At 37.9% G+C, this 23,436-nt stretch overlaps 1 protein-coding gene across 5 annotated transcripts in view; it reads left to right on the forward strand.

The window, feature by feature from the left end:
• Positions 1–7,680: 7,680 nt before the first annotated feature.
• Positions 7,681–23,436, forward strand: part of LOC126297552 (palmitoyltransferase ZDHHC15B) — a 264,807-nt gene continuing 249,051 nt past the window's right edge. For 2 of the 5 annotated variants that reach the window (XM_049988478.1, XM_049988479.1), the window contains exon 1: positions 7,681–7,963. In XM_049988478.1, the coding sequence (XP_049844435.1) occupies positions 7,813–7,963 (151 nt within the window). In that variant the 5' untranslated portion in view covers positions 7,681–7,812. The remainder of the gene's footprint in view (positions 7,964–23,436) is intronic. The other 3 variants (XR_007552542.1, XM_049988480.1, XM_049988481.1) reach the window with 2 other exon arrangements.

The following is a 23,436-nucleotide window of genomic DNA, read 5'->3' on the forward strand; positions in this document are numbered from 1 at the left end:
ATCGAGGTGAACATTGGCTCGAAATGTGCAGTGAACCACAGATGAAGGTTGGTGTCAGCAGTATTAAGTTATGGAAGGCATTCTCCTGCACTTGCATGGGGCCTGTGGTAGTAATCGAAGACACGCTGACAGCTGTGAACCACCTGCATCCTTTCATGCTTGATGTCTTCTCTGATGACGATGTCATCTTTCAGCAGTATAATTGTCTGTATCTCGGAGTCAGAACCGTGCTACAGTGGTTTGAGGAGCATTATAGCGAACTCATGTTGATGTTTCAGCGAGTAAATTCGCCTGATATAAATCCTATGGGACTCGTCTGGGTCGCTATCAGGTACCATCACCACATACGGAAATTGGTGGTCCATTATTTACATGAATTACATGACCTGTGCATAGACATCTAAAGCCACATACATCCACAAACCTACCAAAAAACTGTTGCTAATCCCAGGGAGGAATCAGTCAATTCTGAACTCTTGGTTTAAAGTTCTAATGGGACTAATAGCTTTTGTTGGATCTGCTTTTCCTAAATTGGTGAGCAATCATTTCAGTTTTCTTCACTTCACATTTCCAAGGGTCCATTTTTCTTTTGAAAACAGTGGGAGGGGGCTTTGTATACTTATATTCTCCTTTTAAAGCTTCTGTGATATTTGAAGGACTAAATTCATTCACATAGCTGTTTCTAATGCTTGCGTTTGATATATGATGCACTCCACTTCCCTCTAGGAAGTGTGACATTTCCTCTAGGCAGTTAAACAGTCCTTGTTCACAGTTGTCATTAGGCCTATGCTAAGAGTATATCTTCCTCTTTTTGATCCCTGTTATTTTTTGACAGCTTTTACCAACTATCTTTTGTATTTCTTAAATGTTTCTCCACTGGTTGAGCTAGGTCTTTGGATTCATTTTCTTTTTCATTTTGTTTATTGGTGTCAAACTGGTGTCAAGCTGCTGTGTTGTTCCTTCTGTTAACAGGTGTGAGTCTGCACTTTATTACGGAAACATAGTGATGATAATTTACATTTATACTATTTTTGACTGTAATATTCATTATGTTGGAGCGCACTTTCAAGATGAAGCAACATGGTCTGTGTGGAATTCGCTCATTATTGTGTTGGATGATAACCATAATGTTTGCTTTCTGGGCAGGTGCCAGTAATGGGTGGACATTAATGGAAAATTATAATTCCCACATAAATCAATGAATAAATAAATAGGTAACAAAATTTCTTGGCATTTGGATTCGAAGATACTTGATATGAGACATAAATGCCAAATACATTAATGACAAACAGATTACAGGCTGTTATCTCTTAAGGACTCGAGCAGGAGGCATACACACAGGCACTAATATCTGCTTAAAATGCATATTTAAAATCTCAACTCATATTCTGGGGAAATTCACCAGCAGTGCTGGAGACCTTCAGAATCCAGAAAGGAGCCACTAGGATTATTACAGGAAGCAAAGCTAGATAGTCACGTAAGTCAGTTTTTTAAAGATGGAAAATGCTATCACTAGCATGCATGTTTATTCTTGACACACTCATTTGCATTAAAAAATGTAATTGGAAATGGTAATAGATCAGAAAAATTGTGACTTATATAATCACAACACTAGATTAAAAGGCAACTCGCATTTACTCCCAGCTAATACAAGTTTGTATCAGAAAGATGCTTGCTATATAGGACTAAACTATTCAGCAAGTTACCAAATATTTAAAATAAATACATAATATTAATGCTTTTAAAGGATCTCTTAGATAATATTTATAGTACCACTGCTTCTATTCAGTAACTGACTTCTTGAACTACAATTAATGTATAGATCGGTAACTTTTGTAATTACTAACATGTAGAACTACATATAACCTTGAGAACTGTTCTCTGTAATGGTTAGAGTTAAGTCCTATATCAACTTGTACATTGTACTACCAGTACATGCGACAAAAAGACTAAATAAATAAAAAAACTCGGACATTAAAGTCACCCAATCACATTTTCACATGGCGTTTTGCGATCTTAACCACTCTGGTAACCACCTTATTATAGAATTTGTCTGTTTTATCAGCGTTCTTCTGGTTTTTGTCGTTGTTAGAGCATGTACATTAATAGAAATATCAATTTTGTTTTGAAACCTCAGTGTTAGAAAACAGTCTGTTATTGACAGTATCAAACTTTCGGACAGACCTATTATTAACAGTAGTGGATGTGCTGAGAGCTAATTTGTTCTTCATGACTGTCTTTAGGGCCTCTCTCTTACAGAAAAAATATCAGCGCAATTTAAGGATTTCTTCGCTTGTGAAAAGCATTTCTTGCAATAGAATCATTTATTTATTCATTCTTGTTTTTTTGATCCAGTATACGAAAGAATTTCATGGATATGGAATGAGTCGTAATTATAGATAAGAACAGGGACAATAGACACAAGTTGTAATATGTGTCTAGGAACAAAATATGCTAATAATTACAAGCTTAGGCATTTTCTGCCATGAAACAGTGGTATAAAACAATAAAATAGTAAATTACAAATATTCCACATTAAAAACTATAAATTTCCTAGGCTTGAAGTATGTCATTAACCTAAATAAAAATTTCTGTGCTGACATAGGTTATCGTGTTCAGTCACAAAATGGTAATAGCAAATTTCACCACTACAATATAGAAATATTTATATTAAAGAATACATCTAAAAGATCAATCAGACAAAGTTTTAAGTGAGCAAAAAGACCTGCGAAATGGGAAATTCCTAGCAAACTTTCTACCAGTTCTACGGCGAAACATTACAGAAGCACAAAATGTAAAACTATCACTACACTCATTAATAAACATGAATGTAATGCAAAACGTCAAGGAATCATAAAGCATTTTTACTTGACCCTTGTGGTTCTCAGTACTATATCATTAGAATACTGTGATAAATGTGACATATAAGATCTTTGTACCAACTATTCAAAAATGACGTGCACCTACAATAACAGAACAAATATTTACAAGTTATTTTAAAGAAATTCCAAATAGTCACATTTACACCAATGATGAACGATAATTAAACATAACTGAGAACAAAAGCATATGCAGGTTAAATAGCAAAATTCTGTAAAATAATTATAATCTTCCTAGTGTTAAGTACATTATTTAAGAGCTTTGCAACAATTGCGCGAAAGTGACATGCTTCTAAAATAGTGTGAACACCTCAAACTAATTTATGAGTATGATATGTTGCCATAGGAGCAACGACGTATATGATATAATCTGTTACCAAAAAATCATCTGTAAAGTAAGTTATACTGTGCCTAGTACGAGGTGCATTCAAGTTCTAAGGCTTCCGATTTTTTTTTCTCCGGACTGGAATGAGATAGAAACATGCACATTGTTTTAAAATGAGGCCGCGTTCATTGTCAATACGTCCCAGAGATGGCAGCACCGTACGGAAGATGGAATTTTACCGCCAGCGACGAGACTGGGAACTGTTTTAAATACTTAAAATGGCGACGTTTTCCTTACTTGAACAGTGTGCAATCATTCGTTTTCTGAATTTGCGTAGTGTGAAACCAATTGAAATTCATCAACAGTTGAAGGAGACATACGGTGATGGAGTTATGGATGTGTCGAAAGTGCGTTCGTGGGTGCGACAGTTTAATGAAGGTAGAACATCGTGTGACAACAAACCGAAATAACCTCGGGCTCGCACAAGCTAGTCTGATGACATCATCGAGGAAGTAGAGAGAATTGTTTTGGGGGATCGCGGAATGACTGTTGAACAGATCGCCTCCAGAGTTGGCATTTCTGTGGGTTCTGTGCACACAATCCTGCATGACGACCTGAAAATGCGAAGAGTGTCATCCTGGTGGGTGCCACGAATGCTGACGGACGACCACATGGCTGCCCGTGTGGCATGCTGCCAAGCAATGTTGACGTGCAACGACAGCATGAATGGGACTTTCGTTTCGTCGATTGTGACAATGGATGAGACGTGGATGCCATTTTTCAATCCAGAAACAAAGCGCCAGTCAGCTCAAAGCAAGCACACAGATTCACCGCCACCAAAAAAATTTCTGGTGACCGAGAGTGCTGAAAAAATGATGGTGTCCATGTTCTGGGACAGCGAGGGCGTAATCCTTACCCATTGCGTTCCAAAGGACACTACGGTATCAGGTGCATCCTACGAAAATGTTTTGAAGAACAAATTCCTTCCTGCACTGCAACAAAAACGTCCGGGAAGGGTTGCGCGTGTTCTGTTTCACCAAGACAACGCACCTGCACATCGAGCTAATGTTACGCAACAGTTTCTTTCCGATAACAACTTTCAAGTGATTCCTCATGCTCCCTACTCACCTGACCTGGCTTCTAGTGACTTTTGGCTTTTTCCAACAATGAAAGACACTCTCCGTGGTCGCACATTCACCAGCCGTAGTGCTATTGCCTCAGCGATTTTCCAGTGGTCAAAACAGAGTCCTAAAGAAGCCTTCGCCGCTGCCATGGAATCATGGCGTCAGCGTTGTGAAAAATGTGTACGTCTGCAGGGCGATTACGTCGAGAAGTAACGCCAGATTTCGGGTGAGTAGTTAATTAGAAAAAAAATCGGAGGCCTTAGAACTTGAATGCACCTCGTATATCTACAGATATGACTTGTTCCTACATAAAAATTACAAGTGTCATTAATGTATCCAATGTATGAAACTTCCGTTTTAGATACTTGAAAATGACCTTTTGCACTAGACTCAAGTTGTTTCTATCAATGTGCAAGTCAAATTTCGATCTTGTGTCATAGTCATTGTATATGCTATTGATTTTGTGCATGGGAAATTTCTTAACAATAAATCACATAAGGGATAGGATATACATCTACATCTACATTTATACTCCGCAAGCCACTCAACGGTGTGTGGCGGAGGGCACTTAATGTGCCTCTGTCATAACCTCCTTTTTCTGTTCCAGTCGCGTATGGTTCGCAGGAAGAACGAATGTCGGAAAGAGTCTGTGCGCGCTCGAATCTCTCTAATTTTACATTCATGATCTCCTCGGGAGGTACAAGTAGGGGGAAGTAATATATTCGATACCTCATACAGAAACGCACCCTCTCGAAACCTGGCGAGCAAGCTACACCGAGATGCAGAGCGCCTCTCTTGCAGAGTATGCCACTTGAGTTTGCTAAACATTTCCGTAACGGTATCACGCTTACCAAATAACCCTGTGACGAAATGTGCCGCTCTTCTTTGGATCTTCTCTATCTCCTCTGTCAACCTGATCTGGTATGGATTCCACACTGATGAGCAATACTCAAGTATAGGTCAAACGAGTGTTTTGTAAGCCACCTCCTTTGTTGATGGACTATATTTTCTAAGGACTCTCCCAATGAATCTCAACCTGCTACCCGCCTTACCAACAATTAATTTAAATGATCATTCCACTTCAGATCGTTCTGTATGCATACTCCCAGATATTTTACAGAAGTAACTGCTACCAGTGTTTGTTCCGCTATCATATAATCATACAGTAAAGGGTCCTGCTTTCTATGTATTCGCAATACATTACATTTGTCTATGTTAAGGGTCAGTTGCCACTCCCTGCACCAAGTGCCTATCCACTGTTGTGAGGTTTTGTCAATTTTGTATGTATTTTAAAAAGATTTCTGCATGACTGGATTCTGTTAACTCCACCTAGAATTTGGATTGCTCTTTTCTAAGTGCAAATACTTTATTTGACATTAGTTGCTTACCCCAAAATATTTTTCCACAGAGCAAAAATGAAAGAAAATATCCAAAATAAGCAGCCTTAGCAGCTACTGCTATCATACATAGAGCTTACGTTGCTGAACTAAGTCTTTTTTTTCAAGTCTGGAACATGGCAAGATCAGTTTAGTTTATTGTCAATGTGCAGGTGTACAAATTTTGAAGAATCACTTTGCTATATATTTCGATTATTACAGCTTAGACGTATGTCCTCCCTGACTGCCTGAGACCCAAGGGATTGTTTCTTTTTTTTAAATTGAGGCCATAGCAGCTGAACCACTTATGGATATCATGGCACACGAAGTTGGCAAATGTTGCACTGTCATTATCAGGTGTTTTTTCAATTAAAAGGTGTGTAATATGTACCATGTGCAAAGAAAGTAAATTTGTTAGTAGCTTTTGTACAAAGTGGAAGGTCATTTAAAAAAAGGGAAGAGTAAGGGGCCAGCACAGAACCTTGAGGCACTCCTTTACGTACTGTTGCCCAACCAGATGAGGCCGTTGTGCCATCTCAATCATTCAACGACACCCTCTGTTTTTTATCAGACAGGTATGATAGAAGCCTCATTCCCATTGTGTCACTTTGACCGTATTATACCGCTTTCGAAAGGAGGATTTCATGGTTCAGACGACGGCTTTGGTTAAATTGCAAAATATACCCGCTGAAACCAACCTATTGTTCAATGCTTCCAAAACAGTATTGGTAAAGAAAGTATAGTATCTTAGTTGATATGCCTGTTTGGAATCGAAATTGACAATAGCTAAGAACCCTATGAATGTTCAGGTGTTCCACAATTCTCTTATATTTAAGTTTTTGGAGAATACTGGAGAAGCATGCTAAAAGCGAAACAGGGCAGTAATTTGAAGCATCAGTTTCTTCCTAGAATACTGATTTCGCATCGTCATGCTTCATTCTGTCTGGGACAGTATCTTGTAGAAGGGATTCTTTAAATACAAGGCAAAGTATTAGACAAATGGGAGTATGAAAGTGCTGAAGTACGTTAGTGGAAATATCGACAAAGCTACACGAATTTTTATTTTGAATTTTACTGACAATCCTTTTCACCTTACTAACTATAACAGAGGCTATGTGCATTTGGCTTATCTTGCACAATCCAGATCCTTTCAGAAGATCCTTGGCCTCATTGACTAAGATAGAAGTAGAGTGGATAGCATTATAGTAAAGCAGAATTTTATTTTCGAGGAGAGCTTCACTCAGCTATTTCATCTTCGTGGCTGGCATTTATAAATTTGTATTTGAAGTTACCAAGAAAGTGCTGGATTTGGGTTTTGTGTCTCTTTTGGATTTCCAAGACGCTCCGGTTAATTTTATTTTGTTGTGGCATCACGACTGTGTAATTTAATTTCGCTGAGGAATATTAAGTAAATCCTACTATAATCGTGTGTGTCAATCTCGAAGTACTCTCTACTTTGGCATTCATTTTACGATTTCTTGACGACGACCCTACTTCTTCATTCGGGTGTGTAATGGTAACTGTACTACTGGGCTACTCAAGCCACTCAGAATTCCCGCAGTCGAAGTTAACTGCTTTATAAAAATGAAAATGAGACTATTTCATTATTGTTATTTTTATTAGGAGTAATGGTGTTAGTGGTAGTGTCATTAGCAGTATCATGTTCAGCATATTACTGCAAGACTTGTGTTAAATCTGAGTAATTTATTATTATTGTCGCTACTATGATCAAGGTTTGCTCTGTAAGATAATTGTACACCTTACTTCCGGTATGGTCTTTGCAAAAGTCCCATGCTTGATAATGACATGTAAAAAATGTAAATAGCCCGCAATATTATACCTATATTATTTTAAACGGGCCAGAGCAAACTTTTTTAAAATTACTCAGATTACCTTTCACGCCTATATATGGTCTGTGATTAATTTATCGATTTGCAGGGCGAGGTGAAACATGACAAATCTTTGGTGGGAGTGTCACGTAACTGAAATATCTTTGTGTTGTACTTAGGTAGTTGAATGGAATCACGTTGGGTATACGGATGTATAGTTGTCATGCTGTGTATTGTAGTGTAGATATGTGTGTGTGACAGAGAAATGAAAGTGTATGGATGTTTCAAATGATGCCATCGAACACTAACGATCATAACCGTACAAAACTGTATATGTTGTGCTTCCAAACTGTTAAATGGGTTCCTGTGCTCTTCATAGTTACGATCGTCGTGTGGTCGTATTATGCATACGTAATTCAGCTGTGTATATGTGAGTATACTTTACGTTGTTTTGTTGGTGGCTTGTTGGCTATGAATGAATTTTCAAATCTATATTGTTACACTTCTCTTATGATTGTTTACAGTACATGTTTGTTGTGATTAAAAGCGAAACAATACAGCTACGTTAATATTATGGCGTTTATTTATTTTTTTCCAAAAGATTATTGGCATTGAATTGCGAATAATTTGAAATACCAACAAATGATTTTTCTTAACTCGGTTTTCCCACATTTTGATACGTCCATGTAAACTAGAAACAAGTTAAGGGTGGCCGTGTAGCAAGTGTAAGACCATATAACATTTTCCTTGCACGTAACATGGTTTAACATAATTGTTCCCATTTACAAAGATATGGAAAAAACTTTATACAACAAAATTTGATGCACGTTGCATCTGTCGGTGCTGTGGGTTGTCAAAGTATTGTTATGAGTGGTTTGGTATTCTCGTTGAACTTGGTTTCCTAGTAATGTTATTCTGTGTAACACCAAATTATTCGTCGAATTTACGATTATGACATCAGTCAAAATACAGGATCATATTTGGCGCTCAGTTTAAATATGTGTAACTGTCACAGTATCGTATTATGATACTTTCCTTGGATAAACGAAAAGTTTCTTCAGTTGTCAGATAATATAATTAGAGATCCTAAGGAAGGTTCTTGTGATAGTTGTTGTGCTTCTATATCTGTACAGAAATTTTATTTCATTATTGATTCAGGTGCTTAAAATTCTTGCAGTGTTCCATCACACACACACACACACACACACACACACACACACACACACACAGTCGGTAGTCAGTGCAGAGTTCTTAGGCTGTGTGCTTTAAAAACACTGTATCTATTCATGCAAATAGAGTAGGTCTATTCCATTTAATCAGTTTGCTTGTAACAGTCATGTAACTGAATTTGTCATTTCTGTTATGTACTGGTTTGCCCTGATAGTTGTTTCATTTATGGCAAGTCTTTTTATTGAGCTCTCCCAGTTCAGTGATTTTACTTCCATGATTTCATAGTCCATAATGTCTACATGATTCTTTAGATTGCAGATACAGTTTGATAGTGGAATCCGACAAATCTTGGGTGTGGTGACACTGCCCGCCTCAATTAAAACTGACGATACCAAAAAAATTGAAATTGAGTACTTCCCTTAAGATACATAAATCGACCACAAGTGCCTATGCCAAAACGTCAACCACCAACACGTGCAGTTAATAACACCGACCCAACAACACACAAAAACTCCACTGAACATCATAACACACGTATAATAGACCCAAAAAGATGACTACTTAGCACAAAAAAAGTTCTGGCACTACACACTAGGTCAGTGACCCCAAAAACACACAAACCAAAACAAACTCCCAACCCACCTACGACCTACTCCCCCCCCCCCCCTCCCCCCATTCCCGACCTTCACCCTTCCCACAAAAGCAAAAATTCACCAACAGTCCTTGGTCCGATGTGCCAGAACTCTGGCTAACCATCTCCACCACAAGCCCAAAAAGTTGCAGAAACTTGATAACGTTTCGTCCCCCATTTTAGCCCGCAGACGCCCACTATAAAACCTAGAGGTCATATCCCTACCTAACAATAGAAGCCACAAACTGAATTAAATGACTTACCATGTGACAAACAGCAAACACCACCACAATAACATAAACACAACAGATACTTAATTCTTAACTCACTGAAACCAATTTCCATTCTTCTATAGCAGCCACAATCAATAAAAGCACACTTCTAGCACCAACACCCAAATGAACTCAATACACCACACAACACGCAGACTATATGCATACCACCAGAGGACACCACCAACCACAACAAGACAACATCTACAAACAAAACACACTCATAAACTAAACTCCGCACCATCATACATCTCACACACACCACACTTACATCACTGATCAAAGCCGACTGGTGGAATTGGTCGCCTCCGTTGACCATATCATCAGAATGTATTTGGACCCCTTAGTGTCTTCATATCATTTATATAGAGAGTGAAAAGCAGTTAGCCCAATACTGTGTTGGTTTTGAGGCTCGGGGATTCTTCCGTACACTTCTTTATTGGAAATGTCAGTGGCTCTACTGGAAATTCTGAACAGTGATTAACTACTCTTGTAAAACTGTCATCAGGTCCTATGGCGTTTTTATATTTCCGTATCATTTGTTTGAAAGGGATAAACATTGTTACATTTACATTGCTTAAAGAAATATATTATTATTTTTGTTTTGTGGGATTTTGTCGTATGAGATTGTCTACCACAGTTAAGATTGTGTTCATAGAAGATGGAAGTTATGAAGTGTGGGTCCAAAAATTCCTTTCCTTCTTTTTTTACAGGTAGGGCCTATTATGTTTTCATTATTGTTGGTACTTATTTCTTTTCTGTCTGTGCTGATCAAAATCCAGCAGTATTAAGTGGGTACTTGCTTTCTTCAAGTACATCATCTTTATTTCCTTTAGCAATCGGTGGGAATCTCTCTCTTTCTCTTTGTGTAGTCGTCATTACTGGTTAGATTTTTAATATTTTTGTGTCTCTCATATGGATTTTTCAGGTTCCATCTTGCCCATTGAATGACTGGTGTGATCCATTCCTTTCTCATTATATTTTTACTTTTACTGCAGCATACAATATTTTATTGCCCCAATGTTTATCCATGGATTTTCTATAACCGTGTTACTGTTATGCTAGTGATATTTGCCTCTACATCCTTACATTTGTCCTCTAGCCATCCCCGATTTTCCATTTTGCACTTCCTGTCAATCTCATTTTTGAGATGTTTGTATTCCTTTTTGCCTACTTCATTTACTGCATTTTTTATATTTTCTCCTTTCATCAATTAAATTCAATATTTCTTCTGTTACCCAGGGATTTATACTAACCGTCATCTTTTTACCTTCTTGATCCTTTGCTGCCTTCAGTATTTCGTCTCTCAAAACTATCCATTCTTCTTCTACCATATTTCTTTTCCCCATTCTTGTCAATTATTCTCTAATGCTTTCTTGTAAACACTCCACAAACCTTTGGTTCTTTCAGTTTATCCAGGTCCCATCTCCTTAAATTCCCACTTTTTTTGGTTTCTTTCGTTTTAATCTACAGTTCATAACCAATAAATTGTGGTCAGAGTCCACATTTGTCTCTGAAAATGTCTTAAAATTTAAAACCTGGTTCCTAAATCTCTGTCTTACCAGTATATAACCTGTCTGAAATCTTCCAGTGTCTCGAGGCCGCTTCCACATATACAACCTTATTTCATGATTCTTAAACCAAGTGTTGGCTATGATTAAACTATGCTCTGCAAAATTCTACTAGTTGGATTCCTCTCTCATTCCTTACCCCCATTCCATATTTACCTACTACTGCTACTACTACTACTACTTACTACTACTACTACTACTACTACTACTACTACTACTATTCCTTCTCTTTCTTTTCCTGCTATCAAATTCCAGTCCCCCATAACTAAAATTTTCAGCTCCCTTCACTAACTGAATATTTTATCATACATTTCTTCATCTGTGGGCCTAATTGGCATATAAACTTGTACTACTGTGGTAGGCCTGGGCTTCGTGTCTACCTTGGCTACAATAATGCATTCACTATGCTACTCGTAGCTTATCGAAGCTCCTATTTTTTAATTCATTAATAAACCTACTCCTACATTACCCCTGTTTGATTTTCTATTTATAATCTTATATTCACCTGACCACAAGTCTTGTTCCTACTGCCACTGAACCTCACTAATTCCCACTGTATCTAGCTTTAACCTGAACACTTCCCTTTTTAAATTTTCTAACCTACCTTCCTGATTAAGGGATCTGGCAATCCAAGCTCCAAGCCATAGAACGCCAGTTCTCTTGAAGATATTAGAAGTTAATAAACAAACCTCCTAAAACTTCACTTAGCATCAGCGACAACTGCTTTGAAAAGCTTTTTCCAAGCTGTTTCACAGGAGTGTATCAAAGTACTATCCTGAAAATAGGGGAAAATTTCAAACCTTCAGCTAGTGTTGATTACTATGATTTGTTCATGTAATTTGTTTAAAGATGTTATTGACGGTGCAATTTATGCTTTAACTTATTGTGTAAATAAATCTCTAGATGGAGGTAGGTTCCCTGAGAAACTACAAATTTCTAGAGTTGTACCCATGTATAAAAAAGTTGAAAAGAACTGTACCACTAGCTATAGGCCCATATCCAGAACTCCTTTTTTTCTAAAATTTTTGAAACAATACTGTATAAAAAAAGTTAGTGTTTATTTGGGCAAATCAAATATAATCAGTGATAAACAATTTTGGTTCAGGAAAGGTAAATCCGCAACTGACTCGGTGGATTCACAAGTAAAATTTGTTCTACTTGTGTTCAAGGCTAGGGGCTATGCTCTGGCTTTGTTCTGTGACCTGAACAGGGCTTTTGATTCTGTAGAGCATAATACTTTGTTGACTAAGCTACTCTATTAAAGTTTTGTTGGCAACAGTATAAACATGTTTAAATCTTTCCTAGAGAACTGCCAACAAGTTGTGTGCATTGGTAGAAAGAAGTCAAATTTGTCAGTCCACTTCCGTGCACACCAGGAAGAAAACTTGCCAACCAGAAGCCAAACACTGATTGGTGGACTGCTACCAATCATTGACAACATGGACATCCACAAATAGCCTCTTTTATTCCATCTTCCCTTACATCATGACTAGCCAATCATATTAGAGGGCCAATTAAAAGTTTTAAGACAGTGCCAACAAACATTGATAGTCTGTAATAAATAGAAGCACCTATCCCCATGCAAAACAAGTTGTGCCCTGAGGGAGGCCATTGCAATTTGGCCAAAATGTCTGTTTTAGTTTATTATTGTTGTTAGTTTTTAGCAATGATGTGTCTTAATACCCAGAAGAATATTATTCACTAAGTCAAATTTGGTTTATATTAGATCTGGAGTGCCACAAATGTGAGTGCTCGGATCTTTATTGTTTCTGTTAATGATCCCCTCCCAGGGGACACACACTGCGTTACCATAGGCACCTCCAGGGTGGGTGGGAGGGTTTGTGTGCTCTGATGAAGTTGAGATGTGTGCCAGCCGGAGTGGTCTCAACTGAGGAGCTAGACGATGTGTGTCCCACACCATAGGGGGGGGGGACTCTATAGGCTAGGTCATCAACCCCTCTAGGGGAGCTAATCCTGAAATGAAAGCCCGGTCCTCCAGGTTGGGAATTGAGCACAGGGCTGATACCCCTGCCTTGTAAAAAATCTATTATTGTGAATAATTCAACAAGGAATGCTGGACTGCCCTTAAGTAGACAAACTATGCTAGGAAACAGGAATATGGATTCATCAACGCTTATATTTGGAACATGGAACATGCGCATGCTGTTGCAAACAAGAGTGATGAATAGTGTTGCAGAAGATACGCTAAGGTATGGAATAGGAGATGTTGTACTGCAGGTAATCAGGTGGAAGGGAAGTGAATAGATTTATAAGCAGAAATTCTCGATGTACTATTCAGCAAAAGATGGAAAAACAAGGGGAGTATGAAGTTGGGTTTATAGTCTCCAAGGATATGCATAGATCAGTTATTGCCTTCACACCATATAATGAAAGAATATGTACTCAACGTATGAAAGGCAGATTTCACAGTGTGACCTTTATTAATGTATATGCACCAATGGAAGAATTGGATGAAGATACTGTAGACATCTTCAATGTTCAAACTACAGGAGGTGTGTGACAGAATACCCAAATATGATCCCAAAATAGTTCTTGGTGACTATAATGGATAACTGGGAAAGGAAGAGGCATCCAGAAGTGTTTGGGAAGGGTGGAAAATACCAGAAACAAATGAAGCTAGCCAAATAGACCATTTATTGACATCAAAGAGGTGGGCATGTGATATGAAAATTGTGCACACTTTCCGAGGAGCTAATTCTGGTTCTGACCATTACCTACTAGGAGCCAAAGTGAGACAGAAACTTGCCACGGCTGCCAGAGGAGGCAGTACCAGAGTAAAGAAATGGAATATAGAACAACTGAAATATAGGTCTACTGTTCAGGAGTACCCGAACAGAGTGAGACACAAGTTACAAACAAAAGATGGTGGAGATGATATAGACAAAGAATGGAACTCTATTAAAGATGTCATTAGGACAACAGCACATGAAATACTGGGAGAAGTAAGGAGACTTGGGAATGAAGACTGGTACGATGAATGTAGACACAGTGGATCAGAAAGAGATAAGCAAGGCTGAAATGCTTGCAGCAGAATACTAAATCAAATCAGGCATTATGCAATGAAAAGAGAATAGAGGCAGCAAGGGTATGCAGGAGGAGAAAAAGGGAAGCCATGAAAAGAGAGGAGATGGAAGAGCACTAAAAAAGGAATGAAAGCAGAAAATACTACCAGAAAGGAACTCAAGAATATAGACCAAAAATAACAGCTTGTAAGGACAAAGAGGGAAATTTGTTGACAGATAAACAAGGTGTTGTGGATAGATGGAGAGAATATTTCAAGGGAATTTGGAGGACAATCCTACCAGGAATGGCAGCCACTCTATTATACCATCATTCAGAAATAGAGGATCCAACATCAGAGGAAGTATGGAAGGTAGCTCATTGTTTAAAAAAATTATAAAGCACCAGGAACCAATGAGGTAATTGCAGAACCGCTAAAAAATGGGGGAACTGATCTTCAAAAGCAGGTCCACAAACTTAAGTTGATATGGAATCGGGAAAGAATCCAAGAAGAATGGACCTTAGGTGTAATCCAACCAATACACAAGAAAGGAGACAAGACCTGTTCTTCAAATTACCTTGCTGAATGTAACCTATCAGATCTTCTCGAGTATTATCTGCAACAGATTAGCACCATATTCAGAAGACATTTTGGGGGAGTATCAGTGTGGATTTCGACCTAATAGCTCAACGACAGACCAGAGATTTGTGTTGAGGTAAATACATGAAAAGACATAAGAGTATAACATTGAGATTCATAACCTCTGCGTAGACTTCAAGCAGGCCTTTGATAGTCTAGATAGAGCACAAATGCTAAATGATTCGTTGCTGCTTGGTATACCATTGAAGTATGTCTCAGTTATTCAAGCAACATTGACAGGTTCCAAGGCTGCAGTGTGAGGGGATGGAGAACTGACCATTTGGTTTAGCATTAGTAAAGGTGTCAGACAAGGGAACACACTCTCTACAATGCTTTTCAATCTGACTCAAAGCAGCCACACAGAAGCTTCAGATATCTGGTTACATAGGCACAAAGTCGACTCGTGTGCATATGCCAATGATGTAACAATTATTAGTAAAATGTCACTATAGAGGACAATATGTGAGATAAAAAAAGCCGCAAGACCTAGAGGCCTTTTTATAAATGAAACGAAGACTAAGTGCATGAATTTCACCAGGAAGGAAAATAATAACTTGAATAATCAGCAGGTGGTTTAAATTTTGAACATGTGCAGAACTTTGACTATTTGGGCTCTAATATTAGTAGCACAAATTCCATGTTAACTGAAATAAAACTGTGAATCCTAAGTGGTAGTAGATTCTCCCATGTTTAAGAAATTGTTGGCCCCTAGGTTATTAAATATGAAGCTGAAGCTGCAACTATATAAGATCATGACCAGGCCAGCCGTAACCTACAGATGTGAAACATGGTCGCTAACGAGTGTTGACGAGGAACAGCTCAGGATATTTGAACACAGATTGCTGCGTAAGATGTGTTGGGCAATCTAGGATAATAATGGTTTCTGGAGATCTAGAATGAGTACTGAGCTGGACCACTTCATACAAGGAATTATAAAAAGTAGAAGAATAGCCTGGCTTGGGCATGTCCTCAGGATGGGTACTGGAAGAACAACAAAAAAGATTTTTGAAGGGAGACGAGCCGGAAGAAGACAGAGAGGAAGGCCACGAAAACAGTGGATAGATGATGTGGAAGAAGATACAAAATTCTCTGAGTCGGAGGACAGTGGAGAACAGTGCTGGAGAGGGCAGAATGGAAGTAAGCTGATGACACAACTTTTATAAATAAAAGCACAGATCTAGCCATACTGAAAACATTGACCAAAAGTTCCCTTGCTCAATCTTCATTACAGTTCAGAGTGAATGGCTTCTTGCTAAAAGTAAACCCCAGGAACTTAACGTTAGCTTGAAGGAGATCCCTAACCACCGTGAACTAGAAACTGTTGAAATCTTAGGTGTTACTACTACTGATAACAAATTGACCTGGGAACCACACATCAAAAATATGAGATTTTCACTCAAGAGTCATTTATTTAATTAGGAATTTAAAAAGATATGTTCCAAAGGATTATATCATGTGGAATTTTATTGTGGGGTAGTAATTCTCACAAGTATTTTGCTTTTGCAGAAGAAAGTATTGAGTATAATTACTGATTACAGTAAATCAGAACACTGTATACCTCTGTTTGTTAAATTGCAATGTGTAACAATAGTAAACCTATTCGTTTATAATTTCCTTTTGTAAATTAGGAACAATGTTTCAAAATTTGTATTGAGAAGTGATATTTTTAGCTATAATACTAGAAACAGAACATGTGTAGACATGCCACATCATAGACGGTGTAAGTCACAGAACTCCTACGTAGTCCTTGGACTAAGGATGTTTAACAGACTAAGCAAAGATTTTAAAAGAATTGCCTGTAAATGTTTTTAAAGCCAAATTGTATAAGCTACTAGTAAACAATCCTTTTTACAGTGTTGAATTTTTTAAGAGGAAAGTACTGTTTGGTAACATGAGGTTCCTACTTTTTCCCATTTCATGCAAACTAAAGTACATTGGGAAATGTATGCTTTTGACTTTGTCTATTGCTTTAACAAACTGAATGATGATAAAATTTTATTATTATTACCCCATCTTTCTGAGCTAAGTGTAACATCTTTAGTATTTTTTTTTTATTTTTACTATGTCTTACATCCATAAATGTGTATGCATTGTGTTTTGATTTGTCAATTACTTCTATCAACAGCTTGCAATGGTCTGAAAGTAATATTTAATACCTGAACTTTTTGTATAGACTGATGACATGATCTACCGGTGTTCCAAATGATGGAACAGCACAGCAGCATCCCTATCCCTATAGTAGTATCTCTCTCCCCCCCCCCCCCCCCCTCAATTTAGGTTGTGAAGTTTTAATTTGATCATATAAGTCTCTTGAATGAGAACTGCATTCTAGTGTTTTATATTATCACCTACTACCATTATATAAGTGAATTCTCTGGTATCCTTTTCTAGTAGTATATAAAGTTACTTGAGAAAATGTCTTACTTGACAACTTGGAGATCTGTACTGCCCTTATATTAAGCTCTTGTTCCTTTCTCTGTATAGCTGCTGCTTCAAGACAATTTCTGTGTGTTTCTGTCTGTCCACGTTTTTGTTTAAGTATACAGCAACTCTGCCTCCCTTATGTCCCTGTCCACTGAAACATGCAAGTCTCTTGTATCCAAAAATGTGGCTGGAACATTTACATTGTTTTCTGTATTATAAAAGCTATGTCTTGGTTTGCTTCAAATCTTTGACATTGCCGTGTGGCACCAAGTTAAAACAATACAGTCCTCCAGTCTGCTGTCTTCAGTCTGACATGAAGTTCCCAGATATCTTCTGTTCCAAATGTTGTCTAACAGCAATTATGAGACGGTATGTTTTTCTTGTATTGCTAGCTTCTATAAGCCTGCCTAACCATATTGTAGGTACTTGTACCCAGTATGTATTTCCATTCCTGATGTTACTTTGGCCTCATAATTACTATGTATTAGCTTTCATAATTTGTCTTTTGTGTAAATTTGCCTCAATTATTCGATGTCTCAAAACCCATCATACATAAAGTTTTTAGCAATTAAGACATTTCCGTGGAATTACTACATGGAAAATCTGAATGGTCACATACCTTACAAATGGAAGACTTCATATGTCAAATGGAAGAACGTTGTGCCTCTTGATTACATTTTCTTCCAGTCCATGTTCACACAATCTCTGGTACCTCAGAATCAATTAGTACTTCCATTGCTCTCAATTTCCTAGCAGCACAGTGTCCATTTTGTTGTAAAATTCTTAAACTTGAAACATATCATGCTGAGAAATATGTGTTGCTAAAAAAAAGGAAGAATGTGACCAGCCTACCAAATGCAAATTCCTCTTTCAGTCAGAAAAATGCTCTAAAACTGTGAAAACAGGAATGAGGTGTTCTCATCAGTGAAGTGCGAACAAAAAAGGTGAAACACGTAACACATCTTTACTGTGAATAGTTACTGCAGCTCACACACATTTGTTTGTAAAAAAATCACTGACAACTTGTAGTAAAAAAAAAATATTCATTGAAAGCAAGTGCACAGTTAAGATCCAGTAACATAGGAATAGGCTACCTTTATTCGGTAATAATGACATTATTCTCAACATTACTGTAAAGTCTCTTAAAGGCCAACTTAAAATAAGTGCTGTACTGACTAGAAAGAATCAGTTACAGCATCTTCTGTACCAATAAAAATTGGGTGAAAGACTCCAAAATAGTTTGTTTTCCTCTTTGCTACCTACTGGTAAATTCTGCCAAATAAGCATTGCACAGCATCAAGCTACATAAAAACTCCTATTCTGAAAGATGAACTTCAAAAGGTACTGAAGACTTGGAAAGGTATATAAAACTAAAAGTATAATTGCTAGATGTAAAGAACATGAGATTGTAAACTCTAAAAATAATTCTAAAGCAGCTTGGAATGATACTGAAAAGGAAATAATTAATTGTAGTAAAGAAAATGGTGTCCCACAATTCTCAATATTCTGTAAATCATACTGTGCCACCCTGCTCTGTAATTGCATCTTGGATGATGTAGAAACGTTGTTTACTCAGACTGAACAATGTGTGAAATTCTTTACCACAAAATTTCCTTGGTGAATAATTACTCTAGGAATGCAAGTACAAAATTCTTCAGGAAGTTACCACATTTAGATCTATTAAATAAATATAAGGGAGAATCAGATACTTAGTTTAAGTGCACTGAATTTTATTCTGTTGAACTCCTAGTAATGTGATTCAGAAGTGAAAAATATCTTGTAATTGTTATGCAAGCATTTTTATTTTGCAATATATTGTTACAACAGACTTCAGTCCATCATGTGATAAGGGGCTTCAAATTCATGCCACACACACTGTTCTGCAGACAACTAAATTTTCTCCACTAGTTACACAGCAATTCATTTTAATATAATAGAGTAGTATTTTCAATCAAGGTTTTAGTTGCACATGCAAATAAAAGGATAAAGGTATCAATTGAAAGACAATATTGCAAAAAAGTTTTTAGTCTCTTTATTAATATTGCTTGTGTTTCCACATCACCAACAGGGGTACCAAGCACAATGTGTTACTCGTTTATTTTACGTGGTGAGTTTCCCCAGTAGGCCTACAAACCATGGAGTGTACAGAAGCGTGAGCGCGTGCGCCCACACACGCACCTAAAACTTAGTGTAATATGGTCAGAATCAGTGAGAACATTTAATATTTCACTTTCAGGCTGCCTCAATGCTGAAACAATATTTGCTTTTTCAGGAAGGGTTGGTTTCTTCAAACAGCCCTTTGGCTGTTGGTTACATTTACCAGGTCTTCATTGCACTTTTACTCTCTCGTGCTGGGGTGCCGTGGAGCTTCCCTGCAGTCTGATTGAAAAAGTGACCGTGAATGAGCTGCATATTTCTGTAGTGACTTCAGGATTTCTGTGGACACTTTACCTGAACTGACACGGTTAATCAGAATTTGGTACGTGGACACTAGTTCTCGGGCCAGAGATGTGTTTTCATGCTCATTAGTATTTGTTTGCAGTGAACACAATATGGCACAAGCCTCTTCTGTCACAGTTGCTTCAGTTTGTGTAAATGTGGCACTGGAATGTAATGTATTGGTCATTGACACTGCATGAATGTGTCTGCATATTCAATTGAATTAAACTGTCCGCACAGGAACAACTGAAAGTATGTATACATATATTACATTTGGAACACATGATCTTGCACTCCAATTTACATTCAGTGTTATTTAAAATCGCAGTACATGTTAAAACACAATGTGTTTGGGATTTCACACGAAACTTTGTGCCATCAGTATTGACTGTTATGTCACTCTCCTTAACACTACATTAAGCTTTGTCCTCAATAACATTGATTTTATATGAATGGCCACCCTTATACAGTTTAACCATTCGAGCACACAGTTTGTCACACACTAATTTCATCAACACAAGTAGTTTGTCAAGTCTATTGTTTGTTTTTCCCTCTAGACAACAATATTTTAAAACTGGCTGCATTACTTCAATATACATATTTGTATTTATACCCAGGTTGTGACAGTGACAGTATGCTGACTGTTGAGGCCGGATTAAGTAATTTGAAGAGAAATATACACCAAAATCTCTTGTACCTTCATCTGCTTGAAGCTGCCCGACGAAAGATTCCAACAGCTCATCAGAATTGTCTATGCCCAGTTCTTCAATCAATGTACAAAGAACTTTCCACAGAAGTGCTTTCTTTCTTCATTGCCAATAACTGTCTTCAAATTATTCTGCCAGCTGTGGTCTATGTGCCAAGCACACGGCAGATTATTTTCTGCAAGTCCCATGACTTGTGACCACGCACTGCGGAAAGTATGAGTGTCGTCAGACATGAATACTGACTCTTTTATGACTCTCACAGCACTAAAGAAATGAGTCATTATGGAAGTAGTCTGATTTGAAACACAGAATGCTACAGGCATACCTGAACCAAAGTCGTCTACCACTAACAATGTGGTCACCAGCAACTTGTAAACATTTGTACAGTGTGTGGAGTCTACACATACAATATTTTGTCCAAGACTCTCCAACAATTGCTTCTGGTAGTCTGTCATTAACACTATCACAGTCAGTGCTATCAAAATCTTCCCTGGCCTCACCTTCTTTCTTGTAGAGAACACAGTCTTTCATTTTCTCCAACCACATACTAACAATGACTTCACTAGTGTTGTGCTGCGATCATCACCAATGGTGAAGTCTCTCTTAATGTTATGAATGTCACGTCGAGTCAGGAGATGCAGCCTCTCCACTCTGCTTCAGTGAATGGAGTCCCACACATCATCCAGAATTCTCTGGAAAGTGATCACCTCAGCAATTCTACCTGCAACTTTTTAAAATCACTCCAACTACAAAGAGGCCAGTTCTGAGTTTGATCCATCCTGTTTAACATGCTGGACAAGAAAAAATAAATGTATTGCCTTTAGTCTATTCAGATGCTTTAATGATCTATTCTTAAACAATTACTATGACACATGCAATAACACAGGGCAGTACATAAGTATTTCAGAACTTATTTCCACGCTTGTATTAATGTAATACACCTGCTGTCACACACCCAAGTAAATGGCATTACAATCGCCTTTATTGTGGTCAATATGGATCACAACATCTGGTCTTTTACAACTGCATTCATGCTACCATCTCCCCCATCCGGCCATCCTGATTTAGGTTTTCGGTGATTTCCCTAAATTGCTCCAGGCAAATGCCGGGATGGATCCTTTGAAAGGGCACGGCCAACTTTCTTCCCCGTCCTTCCCTAATCCGATGTGACCGATAACCTTGCTGTCTGGTCTCCTCCCCCAAACAACCCCCATACTACCATCAGAAATTGTATTCATATGAACTGCCAATCAATATATTCACACCTTTTGCTCCGGATCACATATCCATAACAATTTCTCAACAGCAAAAAACAATGTTCCCTCACTGCAAAAAGTAAGTAAACTACATGTAACTAAATAACTAAAAGAAAGCCTGGCAATGGATTCTGAAACTTTCACGCCATATTTACTTGGGATCACTGAAAGGCCAGCAAAATTCTACAATTAAGGTAATACTCATCAGCGATGGCTTCTCTACCATAGCTACTGAGGTGCAGAAAAGCAATGTTCTGGTCATTGCTGAAATGTGTTCTGTAGTAAATGACCACTTTCTTCTTCATGAAGCTCTATGTCATCAACGAAATGGTTCCCCATCTTGCAAGTACCCTGGGACATACACAACCTTTTGCCATCTTATTTCGATGAATATGTGCCACGTCTGTGGCACAGAAAGGTGGTTTTTGCAGTGCCATACTGTAAATGCTTAGTGCCATAACGAGAGACAAAATAATTGCTTTCAGATTCAACAAGTGCAAAGTAAACAGCAGGAGAAGAGAGAGAGGAAAAAAACTGCACTGTTAAATACCCTCAAGAGTTACCGACACCATACGGTTACTGGTGTGATTTTAATCATTTAAATTTGTGTTACTGCAGCAATTTAACCTATACTTAATGCAGCATACAGTGAGTTTACAGTATATATGGAATGCATCTTTTCAGGCTTTCAAATAAGTACATGTTCTATTGACCAACAAAAACAAGAGCTAATAGCCACAGGTCAGGCAGGTCTGTAATAATCAACAACAGACGATATTAAGTAGGCAGTGTACACTTCACTTAGCGTCCTTCGTTTGGAATTCACTATTTTGTTTTACCATCTCAACCATGTGCTCCCTGCTCCACATGTATTCGCAACTTAGCCAAAAACAAGACAAAAAAGCTGCAGCCACTTTTTGAGCACTTTTTTGTAGCTAGCACGGGGAACCATTTCGTTGGTGCCATAGAGCTTCATGAAGAAGAAAGTGGAATTTGTAGTCAGTTAGTGCAGAACACATTTCGGCCATGACCAGAACATTGCTTTTCTGCACTTCAGTAGTTCTGATAGAGAAGCCACCTGGCTGTATTTTATGCACATTTCTCAAATGAGCATTCGAATGCTTTCTCGCTGAATATTCTGTCATATACATAACACAACAGAACCAGTCATTTCAACTAAATAATTGTCTCACGAAGTTAAAGTAAATTCGCACACATTAAGTGTGAATACGAGAACGTGTGTGGCAGAGATGTTGCATTTGCTCAGATCTCACCCATTCTTCTGATTGGCTGAAAGTTAAAATCAGTAGCTAATCAGCATCGCGATCAGCGGGTCACGTGACCCAAGTCCTGCTTATGGGTGAGGAGCGGAACAAGCTCCGCCTCCATGTGCTGCAGGCGCGCAGTGCAGGCAACACAAACGTGTTTCTTAAACATCCACACAAGCAACTGTGTGTAGGACATAGTTAATTGTCAGTTAAATACTTCGTGCTATCGCAATTGAGATGACTGTTTGTTCTAACATATTAAATAAAGACATTAATGTTCTTCGTTATCAGTTTCCGTATCAAAATAAATGGGTAAAAGAACAACTTAAGACACTAGGAATGGAAGGTAGCTTACTGTTTATTTTTTAAAGTTACTGGATGCCACACATTTCAGCATTATCGTATAATAAAACAAGGATGAAACAGGCCAATTTTGCTGAAGCTTCTAATTCCGATGCATTAACAGTTTCACTTTCGCACGTAATCGTTTTCTCTGACTCGTCA

The sequence above is a fragment of the Schistocerca gregaria genome, chromosome X, assembly GCF_023897955.1.
Source record: "Schistocerca gregaria isolate iqSchGreg1 chromosome X, iqSchGreg1.2, whole genome shotgun sequence".
Taxonomy (NCBI): Eukaryota; Metazoa; Arthropoda; class Insecta; order Orthoptera; family Acrididae; genus Schistocerca; species Schistocerca gregaria.